A 19,372-nucleotide genomic window follows, 5' to 3' on the forward strand; every position below is an offset into this window, starting at 1 on the left:
AACTTTCTTCCCTGAACCTACAGCCTGCTGTTTAATTTATGATGAAGAAAAAAAAATGTTTAAAAGATTTAAAAGCCTCCTCTTAGTTAAAGAACACTTAAGCACATATTAGTAGATAATTGCCTGAAATTAGCCAAGCACTATAAATTACATGCAGGATTTATGTCTGCTTGTACCATTCTAACAAGCTTTAATTAATGATATGCTGCTAATGCTTTCCCAAAGAAATTACTTTCTACTAGATGAATTACCTTTTAGGTTTACAGAACCATGCACTGCTTAACCAATGTATTATCAATAAACAGTAATACAATGCAATCTATAGACCATACAAACGTCATTCAGAAGGACAAACTCATTCTATGGGTAAATTGTGACAGCTTATTCTAATAACACATTCACTTAACTTTCTTTTTAGTCACAAACTGAGACAGAGTTGTTAATCAAAGAAAATTCCAGGTTAGTGTGCATCTACATTAAAAAAAAAACAATTAAAAATACGAAGCCTTGTATTTACAGAACACAAAGAAGAAAGCCTATGGAACAATGCCAGTCGAAAACCCTATTCAGGTCCTGTATTCAACACACATCCACTTGCCCCAGGAGAACAGCAGATATTTATACTGATTGGCAAATGTTATGGGGTTATTTAAAACATTTGTGTTATTAAAACTGGCTTTTAAACCACTTAAACTGCTCCTCTAGCTGGGTAAAATTTGTCTACACAAAATCGCTTTACCTCAATAAAAGGGGAATGAGTTAGGATATGTCCAGTGAACATTTTCAAATTAAGCTGCTTAGCACCATAGTCATAGCTAACCAGCTAAATTTGGCAAGAGAAGCTTCAGTTTGTCCTTCATCCCAACTGAAATTTAAAAAGGCAGTGTCTGCTCTTCAATCCTCTCTCACTCCATCCAGCCTGCCCGATATTTAAAAAAAGAAAGACGGACTGGATAGTGGCTGCCATCTCCCATCCCCCTTATCTCCCTCTTGCTCCCGACCTCTATCCCGCACCAGTTGAACAATAAAGCCCAAGTCCACCCACTATACTTAATGTATTCTTTGGATACTTTGTAATGGGCAAGAGGAGGTTCACTTGGAGGATTTATTTAATGGACTGGAGGGATGGCTATCAGATCTTTCTCCCCTCTCCCACACATACATCGGGTAGGTGGGATGGAAGGAGTGGGAATGGCCACTGGACATTCCCTCTTTTTTATATCGTAGGGCAGGAAGGAGAGATGGAGATGGGAGGGAATTGGGTGGCAGGCAGTCAGCCATATGTAATGGGCAGGAGGGAAGGGGGCTCACTTGCTGGGACAGTCGTCTTTGTTCCAATTAACCAGTTACTCTGATTCTGAAAGCTAACTAGTTAACAGGGTCATTCATCAAAGTGCGTTATGGCGTTAACGCTAGCAATAATGCCATAACGCACACGATGGTTATCGCAGCGCATGGTGCAAATGCAAATTTGGCAAATTTATTCAAAGGGACGGGATTGGGGAGGGATTTGGGCAGGATTAATGAAAATGAAGGGCATTATTGCATGCTTTTAGCTGCACCATTTTTCCTGGCGTTAAGCTGTGCGATATGCATGAAACGGCCATAACTCAATTTGCAATAAATACTGCAAATTCCGTTTCAGGCATTTTTGGGAGAGGGAGTGGAGTGGAAAGGGAGAGAGAGAGAGCCTCTGGGGTGGCACATATAATAGTCAATTATTTATACTGCTAATGCAGAGCCAGCTTGTAACTTGAGGTGAGGTTTTGGTGGTGGTGTAGGGTTTTGGGGCCAGTTTTACATGAGGAGAGACACGAACAGCACAGTACACCTCAATGAAAATTTGACATCATTTGGAGTGAGGAAAGTCGCACAAAGATGAGATTTCTACAATGTTCTCACGCTCTAGATTGATGGATTCTCTACCAGGGTACTATCAAGGTAGGACGAGAAAACACTGAAGTAATCTCATCTTAGTCTAACTTTCCTCACTCCAATTTTTTTTTTTTTTTTTTACTGGAAACCGCTGAGGATAATTTAGGTTAGGATCAGTAGAATATAAATATTTTTTCAATAAAATACACATTTCTGCTTTCCATGATGTGCATGATTTTAATGAAAATCCAGGAAGAGGAAGTAAAACACTTACAATTCTTAGCAACCATGCCAATACAAAACTTGCAGTCGAGTAATGTGTGCCATAGTGAAACTTCGGAACTTGATCATCTTCCCATGTTTCATGGCGCTCTGAAAAGAAGGCTGCTCTTTTTGGATTCAGTGCTCCAACAGGCTAAAAGGAAAAAGCACGACATTAAACAAAACTCTTCATTTTACTTTCCTTATATTCTGTAATAACAGTCTTCCATTCAGTATCTTTTCATCCCATCACTACTGTACAAATTAATCTCCAAAATATTTAAGCTCTTTCAGGTTATTTAAAAAAAAAAAAAAAAGGCATTGAAGATTTTATTTTATTTATTTATTTATTTAACAGTTTTTTATACCGACCTTCATAGTAAATTACCATATCGGATCGGTTTACAGATTAACAAAAGGGAAAAACAACAAGAGTAACAAATCCACGTAAACGAAAGATAACAATAAGTAGGAATAAGTCAAAAATTACAATCAACAAGGGGAGAGAACTTGGAAGCTTGCAACAAGCTGGAAGGAAGATAGGCCGGTAAAAGAAATTTTACCATAGAAAGTACAAGTTAAAAACTTAGACGGTGTTTTAACCTTAATGACTCAGAGTCCATTTATTCCTTCATTGAAAAATGGAGTGCCAGACCGAGTAGCAATGAAGGCCAACTATTGATTGTCTGGTTCAGGGAAGGCTTGTTGAAAGAGCCAGGTCTTAAGTCCTTTTCTGAAAGTTAAAAGGCATGGCTCCAGTCTGAGGTTTGATGGGATACTGTTCCAGATCGATGGGCCTGCTATTGAAAAGGCTCTGTCTTTGGTCATAGCGAGGCGTGAGGCTTTAGTGGGGGGAACATTCAGAATGCCTTTGTACATGTCTCTAGTTGGTCTGATAGAAGAATAGAGTTTAAGAGGTATTTCCAGGTCAAGTTGAAGTTGATGATGGATAGTTTTATGGATTAAGGTGATTGATTTGTAAAGAATTCTGTAATTTACTGGTAACCAATGTAGATTCCTGAGAATGGGTGATATGTGATCGTGGCGGCTGGTACTGGTTAACAATCTTGCTGCCGCATTTTGAATCATCTGCAGCGGTTTAGTAGAGGATTTGGGAAGTCCTAGTAGCAGGGCGCTGCAGTAGTCTATTTTGGAGAACAGTAACGCTTGGAGGACTGTCCTGAAGTCGTGGAAGAATAAGAGAGGTTTAAGTCGTTTTAGGACCTGTAATCTGTAAAAGCAATCTTTCGTTGTTGTGTTGACCATTTTCCTGAGGTTTAGTCGGTTGTCTAGAATCACCCCAAGATCTCTCACCTGTTTACATGTGATGTGAGCGTTGAGTGATGTTGGTTGATGGATATTATCATTTGAGGAGATGAGGAGAAGCTCTGTCTTAGAAGCGTTAAGGACCAAGTTTAAGCTATTGAGTAGATTGGTGATGGAAAGTAGGCAGTTATTCCAATGGGTGAGCGCTTTTGCTATTGAATCTGTTATGGGGATTAGAATCTGTACGTCGTCTGCGTACAGATAATGAATTAGATTGAGATCTGTTAACATTTGGCAGAGGGGGAGGAGGTATATGTTGAAGAGGGTTGGGGATAAAGAAGATCCTTGTGGTACGCCAAGATTAGATTTTGTTAGGGGAGACTCTTTATTATTGATTTTGACTTTGTAAGTCCTATTACTGAGGAAGGACTTGAACCAGTTGTACGCAGATCCCGAGATGCCGATATCTGCTAGACGATCCAACAGTCTATTCAGTCAATTTGCGCTCTAGTGGACAAAATGTAATTCCTTCTCCTGTCTGTAAGCAGACATGGGGAGGGCAGGAAACAAGGTGGAACAATAAAGCAAGGGAGGCCAGGCCTAGGGAAGAAGATGCTCGACATCCGTGAATGAGAACATTTGTGAATGCAAGAAATGGTGATGTCCAAAAGCTGTGTGTTTGAGAAAGGTATAAGGTGGGTACTAGAGACCTCACCGGGTTGTTGTAGAGTGGAAAAGGAGAACCGTCTAAGTCAGAGTTTCCCTGATATTTTCAAACCCACGGCACACCTACATTAAGAAAAATGTTGTGTGGTACTCCAGCCTCCACTGAGCAAACAATGAAGACAGAGAAACAACTCAAATAGTCAAAAGAAGAGCTAGGGAAGCACTTAAAACCCCACCAAATCTCTCTTCCAAATTTTAAAACAAAGGGAGAGAGAAGGCAGAGTGAACTCATCACTATGACGGGAGATGTTTGTGTGATGCGGGCAGCTAGCTCGATTTGTTAATGTGGCTGCCAGAGCTCCTCCACTGGTGCTGCTTCCAACACTCAAAATGAGTTATATCCAAGTGCACACTCTCTCTGTCTCACTCAGACTGGGGATAAGGAAGAGGCTGGAAGGACTCAAAGGAGAAGACTCAGGAGGTGCTGAATAAAGTGGATCCCAGCTTTATCTGTGCCCAGCATGCAGCCCACTAAGGATCACACACTACGGCCCATGCTGTAGCTAGGAAAAAGAGGCATGCATGCTTACACATGTTCTCACAAAGGAGTTTCTACAAATTTATGAGCCACCTCTAGTGTCTTGTTGCTGCAAGGTGCTGAGAGCAGAGCACAAGTGCAGGCCTGGATCTGAGCAGAAGTCAGTGGTAAATTTTCTGTGATACACTTAATCTGGGTTGAAGGTATACTGATTTGGGGAAACACTGGCCTAAGCTTATGACTGCAGACTGATGCTCTGTTCAGGAGCAAGTCTGTGATGTTCTGATCAGGAGCAAGGCATGTTCAACAAGACTGAGGTTGGGGTCATGAGGAATAGTCAGGGAAGGAAAGTGTTGGTTAGTGGAAAAAAGGATATGAAATCATAATTGGGTATTATATTATTCCTTAGGTTTTAGTTTTATAATTAAAAGGAAAAAATGTGGCATTAGCACAATTCCATAATACAATGAAAAAAGCACCTAATAATGAGAATAAAATAATGGTGTGCATAGCACAACAGAACTAAATGAAAGGGAAATAGTCAGGAACAGCTAAAAATTCCACAGCTCAAGAGTGTGGTCTGCAAAGTAAGTCAACATTTCCATTCCTATAATCAAGGCTTTGCAGAAAAGTTAATTTGTGTAAAAGAAAAATGACCTATTGTCAGGAATAGTTCTCTGATTGGAAGTACAGATGTAAAGTAATATTTTTGAACTCAAGTGGATACAAAGAAAGGAAGAGTGCCATTACACTAGAACTAAAATGAACTTAATTGAGAGCTGATTTTGATTTCTGAACCCATCTTCTGCTCAGTGGGTTATCAGTGGCTTGAGATACTGCAATGGCAGTGTTCACGTCTCCCTGGTAGAAGAGAATTCCAGGTGGCTAAGCATGGGATTAAGAGTAATGCATACTGGTTTGAAAGGGAGACACGATCTGTAACCCCCGATTGAAAATTGTCACCATGATGGCTGAGTTATGGAAGAATAAGAGTAAGAAGAAAAATGGAGGAGAAACCCCCAACATTTGTAAATAAAGCAAGAAGCTCACAGGGGATGGAGGAAGCTACCAGGTCCAGAAAGCATTTTACATGCTTTACTGCTTCTGCAAGTCACCAGTCTGAAAGTAAATCCTTGTAAGTAATGGTTGCTGTATCGGTGGGCCACATCTGATTCAGCAAATATTTCCCAGCAAAGAATGATTCTAAACATTATAAAAATTTTCTGTGCTGCAGATCCAATTTTCAAGTCTCCCCGAGTATATTTTTCTTGTGCCTCCTATAAATCAATTTATGCCAGAGGAAGAAAGCAGGGGAAGATGGTGATATAATCACTGATACACAAATTATATTCATTACCAAAAAGATCAATGGTACCTATATATGGTTCTGCAGCAATTCAACAATTCACTTTATCTACTTCTATTTTTATTACTTTCCAAATGACTATACCTCCCCCTCGAATCAATAGTTATAGAATTACCTTCCTTGAATATACAGCTAGAATCCAATTAGGATTGATTTCATTCCCTTTTGTAAAAATGGTATCATGCTGAGATCCATAAAGCCAGAATCCACTGTATTGATTTCTGCTGTTATTGTTACAGTTGGTTTCTAAGGCTGGCTATACAGGACAGCCATCAAGACATTTGTGCATTTATTTGCAAGCAAATAAAGAAAATCACAGCCCCACATTTCCCAAATGAAAGGAGAGTATTAAATAAGGAAAAAAAAAGAGGGGAGCTGTGCATTGACAATGATACACTATCAGCTTACTCAAAGAAGTTACAGTGGGAATACACACATTGAATTATACATTACACGAATGCACTGATTTATTGTGGTAATAACATCCACCTCATTAAAAGATTCTGCTTTGCTGCAGTCAGACGGATACACATTGTTTACTGCTATAAATTAATGGCAGTGCACAGAAGACTCTGGAACCCTTCTAACAATAGATCTATAATGACAGAGCTGTATATCACAGCTTCCTCAGCAGCTCCATAATAAAATGGAGACAATGTATTGGGCTAATATATTCTGCTATGCTGGCCCCATATTTTTCTGACAACTGCTTTAAAAGATGAGGTGAATGAACTATGTTATAAGGTGCCATAAAAGCACTTCACTAAGCTTGAATTGCACTGGCAGCATAATACCACCCTTTAAATGTTTTAAAATTCCTCAGTTAACTCAATTTAAGAATATTATCAGAATATGATATTAAAAAATAAATTGGCAACATTCCCCGAAGGAGAGGGAGATCGTATGCTCTCTGAAGCGTGGCCTTTGGAAGGAGGACTAGAACACCTATTCCAGGTCCAGTTAGGCTTGTACTGAATGCATGCCTAACTGGATCTGTGTTGTTCACTTACATATCTTCCAAAATTAGCGTATTCAACTCCTGATCTTGGTGGGTGCCTTATTCTGGTTGAAAATATCAATGGTTTGCTGTATTCTGCAATGCAAAATCTAACCAGTCTAAAGCATTTCAAGTGGGGGTTGTATGTGATATCCCTCAACTCTGACCATATCTTTCCATATACCCCATCAAGCAGAAGTTTCAAACCTATTCTAATAAGCGATTCTCCATATCAGAGGTGATGTCCATAAACTATAAACTACTGCTTGTGATCCTCAGAACCTGGGTTAAGCTAGTATGACGACTTTTGAAGGTAATGTTTTGTTTTAAACATTCTATATCTAAATTTATGAATTTGTTTGCCAGCATTCTTTACATTCTAGTTAGCATGATTTAAGTGAATTTTCACTAATGAGGTTTCCATATACAAACAAAACACATACATGTTTTGTATTTATGGAATGGTGACTGGGATTTTGACAGCTACATTAGGTCTCATTTTCTATATGTATACTTCTTCAAACGAATTTGGTTTATATTAAAATGAAGGGCTCATTCCTTTAATTATATGCGTGCACTATAGGATGCAAATATCATCAAATATATTGCGCGCGCTCACTAGTAAAGATATATAAACACGTGCTGGTCGCATTCAAGTAGTGAAAACTGAATTGGGTGAAGCAGGTAGGAACACAAGAACATAAGATGTTATACTGGCATAGGTGCTAGCTCTGTGGGTGCTTGAGCACCGCCAATATTGAGCAAACTCCTTCAGTGTGTTTAGGGAGGGGTAATTTGTATGGGGTTTAGCATCTCGAATCATTTTGAAAAGTTGCCTCCTATACATTCTGAGTTGCACCATTAGACCACTGAGCCCAGCATCCTGTCTCTGGGTCACATGAAAGATGCATCCAGCAGAGCCTACTGAACAAACCCGTTCTCAGTAGTAAGAGGCTGAGTTCCCGAAGCCTACTGGGCTAATAGCTGTTAATAGATCTGTCCTCCAGAAATGTATCCAATTTTGTAAACCCAGTTATAATGTTGCCCTTGACCACATGCTCCAGCAACAAATTCCACAGCTTAATTATATGTTGACAGAAAAAAATACTCTTACATTTGTTTTAAATTTGCTACTAGTTAATTTCATGACGTGTCCCTTAATCCTAGAATAATTTAAAAGGGAAAAGAGCTTTATCAAATAAGAACACTGAATGTGAAGCATTCGAAAGAAGGACCTAGGTCTAAGATTTCACTGGTATATCAGACAAAATAATCATAAACTGTTGGAAATAATTGAAATATAAAAAGGGTCCTGAAAAATTATGCATTATGATTGATTGGTCAGTATCATAACCCAGTCTTATCACATATAAAAAAAGAGCCAAGCTCGATTTGAAAAATATATAAGCAGCACTCTGGTATCTGAAGGAAACAAACAAACAAAAAAAGCAACACACAAATGTAAAACCCACAGTTTTAAGAATAAAAATTGTTTTCGCTTCTTTTGAGTCACTTCAGAAACATCCAGGAAAACTTTCTTCTTTACAAATAATTCCTTGTGATGCCTAAAAAGCTTTGTGAGAGGCCGGTCCCTTTCAAAGTCTAGGACTAAAGAACCAATTAACAATGCAGACTCCACCAGCTTATCTGAGCTTCCAAAAATTCAGGCAAGTTTAAACTGTTTTTCCATATAAGTCAAAAGTAGCCAGATCTATTTTCATAAATGGTGGAAGATAGTAAATAGGGAAACAGAAGGAACAGATTAAAAGGTAGATTTTTAAAAGGTCTGCGCATGCGCCCTTCAACATGTATATCTCGCTGCCCACAAAAGTACAAGCGATTTTATAACCTATGCATGCAGGTTGTACAATACTCTTCACGCGTGCATGTCTTACAGGCGAGTCTGGTGAACATCGGGGGGGGGGGGGGGGGGGGAGGGAGAGAGACTCTCTCTAGGGTTCAGTCTGATACTCTATATATGGACCATTCATTGTAAGGGGGCACTTTCATTCGGGGTGTTTTTGGGAGGTAGGTTACAGTTGGGGGGGGGGGGGTTTCTTACAGACATATTCCATTATCTAATTCACATCATTAAGATTTTTTTAACCTTATAAGTGATGAAAAGGAGTTGATGTGTACAATGCAGCTAGCAGAGACTGCAGTGTACAAATCAACTCCTCTTTTTAGAGTTTTCATCACTTATAAGGTCAAAAAAACTTTCATGATGTGAAGTTTACAATCAATACCTCTTCTGTAACACCTCCTGCCTAACCCCAACCCACCTCCCGAAAAGTCACCCTGAATCAAAGTGACCCCTTACAACGGTCCATATATAGAGTAGCAGACTGAGCCCTATAGAGAGGTTCCCTCTCTCATGTTCACTAGATTCCTGCACCTAACAGGGAGGTGTAGCAATGTGCTGCACATAACATATGCGCACTGGCTGAGGAAAATTTAGAGTGACATGCATCAGTCCTGGCCCCGCCTCTGGAAAGCCCATGCCCTGCCCCTTTTCTGGGCACGTATACCTCAATGTACGCACACCCTTCCCTATTTAAAATTTGCGAAGCTCCCACACAGACCACTTACATGTGTAAGTGGCCAGTTTTGTGTGCGCAAGGCATATACAATCTACCTTTTAAGCAGTACTTTTAATATGTCCATTTCCAACGGAGATACCAATGGCATTCTTGGAAAATTAATAAAGTGCAAATTACGCCACCAAATTCAATTTTCCAAGTTCTCAATTTTAGTACACAGGAATTATTTTTAATTAAAATTTTATGCACTGAACCTGAGCCACAGTAACCTCCAGAGAAAACTGTTCAGTAAGCGATTGCCTCAAATCAAGTATGGTGTTCCAGATTTCTTCCAATGTGAAATCATCAGGTTTCACCAAATGAAAACTCCGCCTCTCACCTTGCAGTGTCTCTTCAGTCCTCACAGGCGCTTGCAGTTTCTCCTCTCCACTTCCACTGGCTAATGGAAAGCTCTGCAGGGAAACCCATGTCTCTCTGGTGCCACTACCTCTTCCTCCATCTTCCACTGCCAACAGCTTCTCTCCTGCAGCTGCTCCTGTCTCTGGGCTCAAGTTGATGGCATCACCATCAGCCTGCCCAGGAGCTCCATTGGAGACTTGTTAATTTGCTGGCAGTATTGGAGGGGGCTCTAAACATGTGGCTCAGTAAAACACTGAGATCCGGGGGAAGCAGGAGGTAAATGCTCCCCTTGCAAGCTCCCCAATGTTCTTCCCTGGCGTTCTTCATTAGAGTATTCAATGAAGAGATCTACTGGACCCCTTGCTGGGAGAGAACTGGAAACCGCAACAGACAATCTTGGATGAGCTTTCCTCTTTTTTTCCAGGAATCAGGTATAACAAAATTTAATTTAAATAAATGTAAACTGAGGCAAAGTGCCGAGGGGAGAAAGAGCTCCGTTGAGTGCATCTTTCCTTAGGCACATCTTGTTCCCTTTTCTCTTGACTAGGACAATACAACTTTAACAGAATTTGATGTCATGTGCTCTATCCTCAATTAAATGTCCTAAAAAACATTGAATTTAAAAAGCAAAAACGAATACAGTATTTGAGTCCCAAGATATTTTAATACAGTATAGTACATTATATAGGATTCTAATGCACTTATTGGGCGCTGAAATAACTGGGACGTTGACCTCACAGCTGAAATGCAGGTACAAAATCCTTTAATAAAATCCATTCCTTACATGAATAGATATCCAAAAATAACATGGATGTACACATAGTACTCAGGCACACTGCTCTGAGATTACTAAATCCACTGCAGCATTATCACAGGACATATCTGAGAAAATCAAGAAGAAATTAGATCTGTACAGGTAGGCTTATTGGATAAGGATGCTAAAGAGCCAATAAAAATGAGAAACTGCATGAGAAAATGCAGATATGCAGGGAAATTTAATACATCGAATTGACTGTAAGATTATAATATGCTGGCAATATATTCTGAAGCATAAATGATTCAGAAATGGAAAAACTAAATGAAAAACATAACTGGCCAGAGTACAAGGCTAATTAAGTTTTTCTTTAGAGATTCGGGATCTCTGAAAAAAACACTAAAAAATTATCTACATATATCCACGATATATCATGGACTACCCAATACCAGAAGAAACAGCATCATCTTCTCAAACAAGGTGAACCAGAATGGGTTACAACATATATTCACAATTACAAGATACACACACACACACACACGCATTTAAGACCCACATTAAAATAGCAAGAATTAAAATAAATGCTGTAAGCAATGGTAGTCACCCAGTTTCCCCTTACTATACTGTTTAACCCATGTCACAGAAAATAAAAATATTTTCAAATTCCATCGAAAATGCTTCAAATCACGTTCATAGAGTAGCTCAGCTGCTAGTTTGTTCCAACTTTGTACAGCCTCAAGTGGAAAAACACAAGCCCACACCCTAGTATAGCTGATCTGGCTCATAGTTGGAAGCAGAAGGTAAGAAAATAATTTGGAAAGAGTAAGAAAAAATGCATAAGAGCGAGAAAATTGGGCAATAATTTCCACCCAGAGCTAAAGAAGCCTCGTGTATTAACAGTTCGCATCTATGTATGGATGTCATAAAACCTACTCCTATCAGAGTCCTCAAGTCCCCTCCTGACAGGTCTTAAAAATTTTCTGAGGATAGCTACAACAAAAGGCCACACACACAGACGCTGTGATCCCATGAGCTGCCGTCTGCTTTGGAAAATAGGCATAAAACCGAGACCTTACCTACTAATCTACTTTTACTTTAAAATTCTCTGTAGTGGGGAGTTGAGTTATCTGAGTTTAATTTGATCCATCGCTTAAGTAATCAGGAAATCCAGAAGCATGTTTACCAAAAATATTGTACTCAAATGAATCCTCAATTCTCAACATACAAAAGAGCCTCTTCTATTTATTTATTTAAAATCATTTATCGCTTAACAGAAAATATCTTCCTAAATGATTTACAACATAATTCAAAAAATAATATATAGAATTAGAGAACACATAGGATCAAAATACATAACATCCTTCTCAATACTTCAGGGCAAATCTTTTCATTCCTCTCTACCAGGACCTGCTATTTACTAAACAATTTCAGTCATCAAGCAGGTTTTTAAAACTTTCCTGAATTTCAAAAGATCTGTCTCTTCACTCAGACTAAGCAATAAGTTGTTCCAAAGACTGGGAATCGTTCCGGTGAATTATCTTTTCTTCAGATGGGCATGCTGGAATATTTTGACATCCTGAACCCATAGAAAACAGCCTTTCTGGGACGTTATACTTCTACTAGGTCTATACCAACTAAGACGATTCTTCAGTTGCTGTGAACCAATTCCTTTCAGGGTTTTAAACGCCAAAGTCAAATTCTTAAACTTACACCTAGATCTCACCGGTAACCAATGCAATTCCAGTAGTAGCGACTCTATGGGGGGTCTCCTGGAACTTCCAGTTACTATAGAAGCCGCCATATTCTGAATAATCTGCAGCTTTCGGATAGTTCTAACAGATAATCCCAAGAATAAAGCATTGCAATAATCGATGAACGACAGAACTAAAGCGAAAACCAGAGATCTCAATATCATCACATCCAAAAATGGTCTAATTTGTTTAAGTAATTTAATTCTCAAATAACATTTCCTCACCAATAAAGAAACATGTTTCTAAATTCAAAGTTGAAACTAATTGTACTCCAAGAGATTTAACCTCCCCCTTCAGAAAAATCTCCACATCCATCCACTTCAATGGGAAATCAAATGTATTATTTCTCAAAAACAGAATTTCCGTTTTCTTAGGATTCAATACCAATTTACTATCTGAAAGCCATTTTTTTTTTTTTTACTGAATTCAGACAGGATAACAATCGCTCATAATCAGCTTCCTTATTTGGATGCTACCCAGCTTTTTGAATAATCTCACCAATACTGCTCATAAAAATATTAAACAGTATCGGTGAGATAGAGGAGCCCTGTAGTACTCCAACTCCCACCTCAGTTGCAACAGAAATATTATCCTGGAAAAAAAAGTCCTGTAGGAAAATCCTTAACAGCATACGTGGGTTTACACACACATATACAAGGCAATGGAAAAGATAAGTAGTAAGAAGCTTTTCTTGTACTTGGTCGTACTGGCAATGTTGCCTTTTTACTGAACTTCAGGGCAAATTATACCACCAAAACAAATATTTGGTTTTCACATGTAAAACCCTCAATTATATAGAGGAATACTAAAAGAAGAATATAAAACTGCAATAATAAACACAGTATGCAAAGTAAATATTCACAAAAAATAGAGTTCCAATAACTTGAAATATCAATAAACGCAGACGTTTTTCTACATTTGCTTAGGCTGACTATCCTATGCAATGCCCAATAGGGAGGCTTCCAATTACAGCAATACAAACCAGCTTTGCGTTCTGCAACATTACCCTACTTTTTCATTCTTCTTCATAAGGACATTTCTTTCTATTCATATGTATTTTCTCTCAGTCTGGAAAATATGGGACTAAGACAGAACACTGAGACATCAATTAAACTCATGGGACAAGATCTAAAAATGAGATGAAGAGATGTTTTTGTGGCTGGATTCAAGGAGCCATGAAAAACCTGCCATACAAAATCCTTTTCTATGTGAAATGTTGATCAGTCCAGAGGAAGAGGAAAATGACTTGAGAAACATATTAAATGTAGGAGTTTTTTTTTTTTCTCAAACAGCTCAGGTTTATCTTGATTCTCTTCATTCTATATTTTCATACAAGGTTAAAGCAAGCATCCATGACAACCAACTTAACTTATTGACGGAGGTTCTTATGTTTGTTTTGGGGCTGATACCAAGAAAGTTGGAAGGTTTCAGATTTAATGAAAGCTCAGTTACATAATAAGTTACATTGTTTGGGATGTGCACTAGACTGTTCAAATTTAGCTTGTATGGGATTTACTATGTATTCAGCTGATGAAAACGGACTCTATCTGTGCTAGTTAAAAAAACCAATTAAAAGCATTGTATTTCCCCTGGTTCTCTATACTTATACTATGCTCAGTGTCAAGAGATTTATATGTGTAAATATATCAATATATGGATACTGTAGATAAATATGGACCACTCTATTGATTAAAGTCTTACATTAAGAGGATACAGATATGCAAATAGGGCAGTCACATTAAACTTCACCGAGATGATGACTACTGTCAAGTTTAACGCTTTAGAGGAAGAGATGCCTAGTGGTTAAGGCAACTCCAGTCATAGAGTGCCACAATGAATATGCATGAGGTATATTTGCATGCACTGCCTTCATTGTATAGAAATCTATCAAATGAATATTCATTGTGGATGTCCTGCAAACCAGACCCGTTTGTGGCAATTCCGGATTGAAATGCCACAAACTGGACTGAGAACCAGGGCAGCCTGGGTTCAAATCCCATTTCTCCCACTGACATTCCTTGTGACCGTGGGCAAGTCACTATCTCCTTAGAGGTCGATTTTAAAAGTGTTGCTCATGCAAAAATGCCCACATATGCATGTGTGTGGGTCAAGTGCAAGCAACACAGATTTTATAAAGCTGCAAATTATACACATGAGGACTAAGGGGGAGGGACAGGGGTGAATCATGGGTGCTGTGGGCAGTGCCATCACTTATGCACGTAACTCCGTATTTTAAAACTGAAAACCACAGCACGTGTATGCAAGATATCTCCATAACTTTACTGTTGCTCCTGATGAGGAGTAGGTCTGTAGATCTCGAGTTTTAGGGCTCATAGGACAGGGTGAAGGGTCTGGGTCAACAGGGCAGCCTGCAGGATGAAGAAACAGAGGCCTCTGAAAAAATCAATATTAACTGGAGAAATTGGTGGACTAATTGGAAAATGGGGAAAGTGGCTCGTGCGAGCATGTTTTAAAATTTGCTGACTTACATACGTAAAAGTCAAAGTAGTCCTATGGAAGACACACGTGTGCAAGCTGTGCTTGAGTAACCTCTTAAAATTAGGAGCAGTATTACACATGCTTGGTGTATTTTAAAACATACACGCACAAGGGTGCACGTGATTAAAAATTCCAGTGCATCTTCGCTCGCCCACCGACACATACATGTAGAGGCACAAATGCGCTCGTTTTAAAATTACCATCATATATTGTAAGCTCTTATGGGCAGACATATCTGAATACTTACCACTACTGTACAGTGGTGTACATATTCAGTGGCGCTATGAAACAAGTATTTATACTTTCGTCTCTGATTTATTTTTATTTTTTGCAAGGCAACAAAATAGGCACAGGACTCATTTCCATTCTGCATATTTAAAAGTTTGGTGTCCACTTTCATTTTCCTGATTTTCGATCACTTCTTGCTATTACTGTATTAAAGCATCATCAGTCAAGAACGGCTTTAAGAGCTCTGCTTTATTGTAAATCAGGCTTCAAAGGAAGCCACTGAAATAGACCCCAAGATAAAAAATCACTTGTTAATTGTTGTCCGATTTTTCTTTACAACGTATCCAAGCTTACCATTAAAAACACAAACTTGGAATACCAGTAAAATCCTAAATGATTTGATATTCTCTACTGCAAATTCGTTTTAAAATGAAACAGCGAAAGCGTGTTACCCAAAAGGCTTTTCTTTCACTTCATCCCAGGGAAGCAGCACTGAATAAATGGTCTCCAGTGGCCTCATTTAAGAACTACACGTACTGTTTAAGGCACAGAGAACTATTTTGCTTCAGCTCCAGCAACCACTTTATCTAACTGACAAGTATAACCAAGAGACTGAACGTCCTTTTTACCAAGGCACCATCTCAGAGTACATTTTGTTGCATGCACGACTGAGAAAGAACAGCTTTTATCACCATAAGGTCCAGACCTGGCTTTGCACTGAGCAAAAAATCACCAGTGATAATGAAATACCACCATGCAACACTACTACTCTGAAAGGAAGAAAAAAGAATCATTCAGCATTTAACATTATGAAGACAGTTTAATAAGTGTTTTCTCTTTTTTTTTTTTTTTAATGTTCTGGTATTTTAAAGAAGAGGTTTCACAAATATTTTTTTTCTAATTTACATACCTTTCAGGCTGCATCAAAACAGGTTATGTGTTTCCTCGAGCTTTTCACATTCTGGATTTGGATTTTAGATTTAATCAATCAACGTCCCAAATCCAAGTCTGAGATGAATTACAAATTAATTATAGTTTGCAAGTTCTTGCCACAGAGATGGCTTAGGATCTAAGCTTGCACCTGAGGTGACTTCCACAAAGTGGCAAGGAGTATCACTGGGAGAAGTGGGGTTTGAACCCTGCCTTCCCTAGTTTTTAAGTCCACTGCTCTAACCACTAGGCTGCTACTCATTTTGTGACTGTTTTTGTTTGTTGTTGTTTCATACTGACTTCATTTCAGGTAGACCTTTAATTGTGCCCCAAATATTTTAAATTAGGGTGTAAGCAGAACAGAATTTTTTTTTTTTGGGGGGGGGGGGCAAGGTTAACAAGGGGGAGAGAGAGCACTGTACTAGCTCTTAACCTTGCCCCTATTCCTTACCCCATTCTATGTGGGACTTCACGGCAGTGGCTACAACACCCTTTAATTTCTGGCAATACACTGTATCTTTTCAGTTTTCACTGTCTCCTTGCCCTGGCAGTTTTTCCACTATCCCTATGTGGTTATGGCAACTACTTTAGGCAAGTGATAATCTTTCAGGAAGCTACTGAGCAATTATATAAACGGGCTTCCAACCAGGCATGAGATCTTGAACTTTTAAGGTGCTGGGGGGGAATAATCCTGCCAAAAGTAAATAGACTTTGATGGCCTCAAATCTTTACAGGACTAACTGAGGGCGGTGTAATTTCCCTGTTCAAGTTAGCCTTTTTAAAATTGCAGGGATTATGGACTGGCAGTGTTTCTAGTACCTCCAGGCCCACTAGCTGCGGCACATTTATGGAATGGCTCAGTTGTTATATGATCCTGTTGCTAGGGGAGGTGGCTTGAACCAATGTGAGAAGGCAGAGGTTCTCAAGGCCCCTTTGTAGCTATGTCCCTGATTTTAAATGGCTGCTATTGATTACATTATTTTTCAGAAAAAAATTGCTTCAGGGCAGACAGAAGCAATCAATTCCAGCAAAGAAGAAACTTGCACAAAAGCAGTATTTCTCAGCTATGCACACTTAAACGGCCAATTATCAATTTATAATATTTTAATCTTTATATGGAAGTGTCAGGGTTGATGGGGGTTGAACCCATGAGCCTAGGAGTTTCTGGGTGTGAAGCTGTCATGGAGCTAAAGAGGCTGCAAGCTCTCCAGGGAGTCATAGTTTCTATATTCTGTATATTATGGACAGCTAAACACACCTTTGCAGCAATCTGATTGGATCAGCACTGGGTGTGTACCAAATTGACATATAAGGGGCTCCCCCAGAAGGCACATAATTGCTGGTCCACCACCTTTCTTGGCATCCGTCTCATAGAAATGCTATCAATGTGGCCTCTGATCCTGAGTCTGTTTCCAATATTCCTGCTCTTCTATCTAACTCCTGTGTTCCTAGCTCCTGTTCAACACCCGGGCTCCACCATTGGTCTTACCCCTCCAGGTAGGCACTTTCCCTGTGGGGTGGCCCCTGATTGCTGAGCAAGGTTTGGATGGTGCAGTCTTAAAAATTCAAGAGACTACAAAAAGCATTCTCAGAATTTCTGATCCAGTCCTCTTCTTTCAGCAAAAGATGGTCCTCCCAGTTAATCATTTTTTATTTTTAAGATGCACATGTGCCATTTTTGGAAAATATGAACCATTAGCCTCTAGGTTATGATGGTCACCTATAGAAACATAGAAATGAAATGACGGCAGAAGACGACCAAATGGCCCATCCAGTCTGCCCAGCAAGCTTCACACATTTTTTCTCTCATACTTATCTGTTTCTCTTAGCTCTTGGTTCTATTTCCCTTCCACCCCCACCTTTAATGTAGAGAGCAGAGATGGAGCTGCATCCAAGTGAAATATCTAGCTTGATTAGTTAGGGGTAGTAGCCGCCGCAATAAGCAAGCTACACCCATGCTTATTTGTTTTACCCAGACTATGTTATACAGTCCTTATTGGTTGTTTTTCTTCTCCCCTGCCGTTGAAGCAGGGAGCTATGCTGGATATGCGTGAAGTATCAGTTTTCTTTTTTTCTCCCCTGCCGTTGAAGCAGAGAGCTATGCTGGATATGCGTGAAGTATCAGTCTTCTCCCATGCTGTTGAAGCAGAGAGCCATGCTGGATATGCATCGAAAGTGAAGTATCAGGCACATTTGGTTTGGGGTAGTAACCGCCGTAACAAGCCAGCTACTCCCCTCTTTGTGAGTGTGAATCCTTTTTTCCACATTTCCTCTTGCTGTTGAAGCTTAGAGCGATGTTGGAGTCACAGTAAGCATGTGTATGTTTATTTAATAAGGGTATTGTCTCCAGGCAGTAGCCATCATTCTGGAGAGTCACCCATTCTTCATTGGCGGCCTCTTGACTTTATGGATCCACAGTGTTTATCCCACGCCCCTTTGAAGTCCTTCACAGTTCTGGTCTTCACCACATCCTCCGGAAGGGCATTCCAGGCATCCACCACCCTCTCCGTGAAGAAATACTTCCTGACATTGGTTCTGAATCTTCCTCCCTGGAGCTTCAAATCGTGACCCCTGGTTCTGCTGATTTTTTTTCCTATGGAAAAGGTTTGTCGTTGTCTTTGGATCATTAACACCTTTCAAGTATCTGAAAGTCTGTATCATATCACCTCTGCTCCTCCTTTCCTCCAGGGTGTACATATTTAGATTCTTCAATCTCTCCTCATAAGTCATCCGATGAAGATCCTCCACCTTCCTGGTCGCCCTTCTCTGTACCGCCTCCATCTTGTCTTTGTCTTTTTGAAGATACAGTCTCCAGAACTGAACACAGTACTCCAGGTGAGGCCTCACCAAGGACCTGTACAAGGGAATAATCACTTCCCTTTTCTTACTCGATATTCCTCTCTCTATGCAGCCCAGCATTCTTCTGGCTTTAGCTATCGCCTTGTCACATTGTTTCGCCGACTTCAGATCATTAGACACTATCACCCCAAGGTCCCTCTCCTGCTCCGTGCACATCAGCCTTTCCCCCCCCCATCGAATACAGTTCATTCGGATTTCCACTCCCCATATGCATGACTTTGCACTTCTTGGCATTGAATCTCAGCTGCCATATCTTCGACCACTCTTCCAGTTTCCTTAGATCTCGTCTCATTCTCTCCACTCCTTCCGGCGTGTCCACTCTGTTGCAGATCTTAGTGTCATCCGCAAAAAGACAAACCTTACCTTCTATCCCTCACAAAGATATTGAACAGGACCGATCCCAACACCGATCCTTGCGGTACACCACTTAAAACCGCTCTCTC

At 39.7% G+C, this 19,372-nt stretch overlaps 1 protein-coding gene across 1 annotated transcript in view; it reads right to left on the bottom strand.

Annotated features, from left to right (window-relative positions):
- LRBA (LPS responsive beige-like anchor protein) overlaps positions 1 to 19,372 on the bottom strand; it is a 1,658,631-nt gene that overhangs the window by 342,885 nt on the left and 1,296,374 nt on the right. Inside the window, 1 exon segment of the mRNA XM_029605291.1 lies at positions 2,150 to 2,290. Within this exon segment, the coding sequence (XP_029461151.1) occupies positions 2,150 to 2,290 (141 nt within the window).

This window comes from Rhinatrema bivittatum, chromosome 1 (assembly GCF_901001135.1).
Source record: "Rhinatrema bivittatum chromosome 1, aRhiBiv1.1, whole genome shotgun sequence".
Lineage (NCBI taxonomy): Eukaryota > Metazoa > Chordata > Amphibia > Gymnophiona > Rhinatrematidae > Rhinatrema > Rhinatrema bivittatum.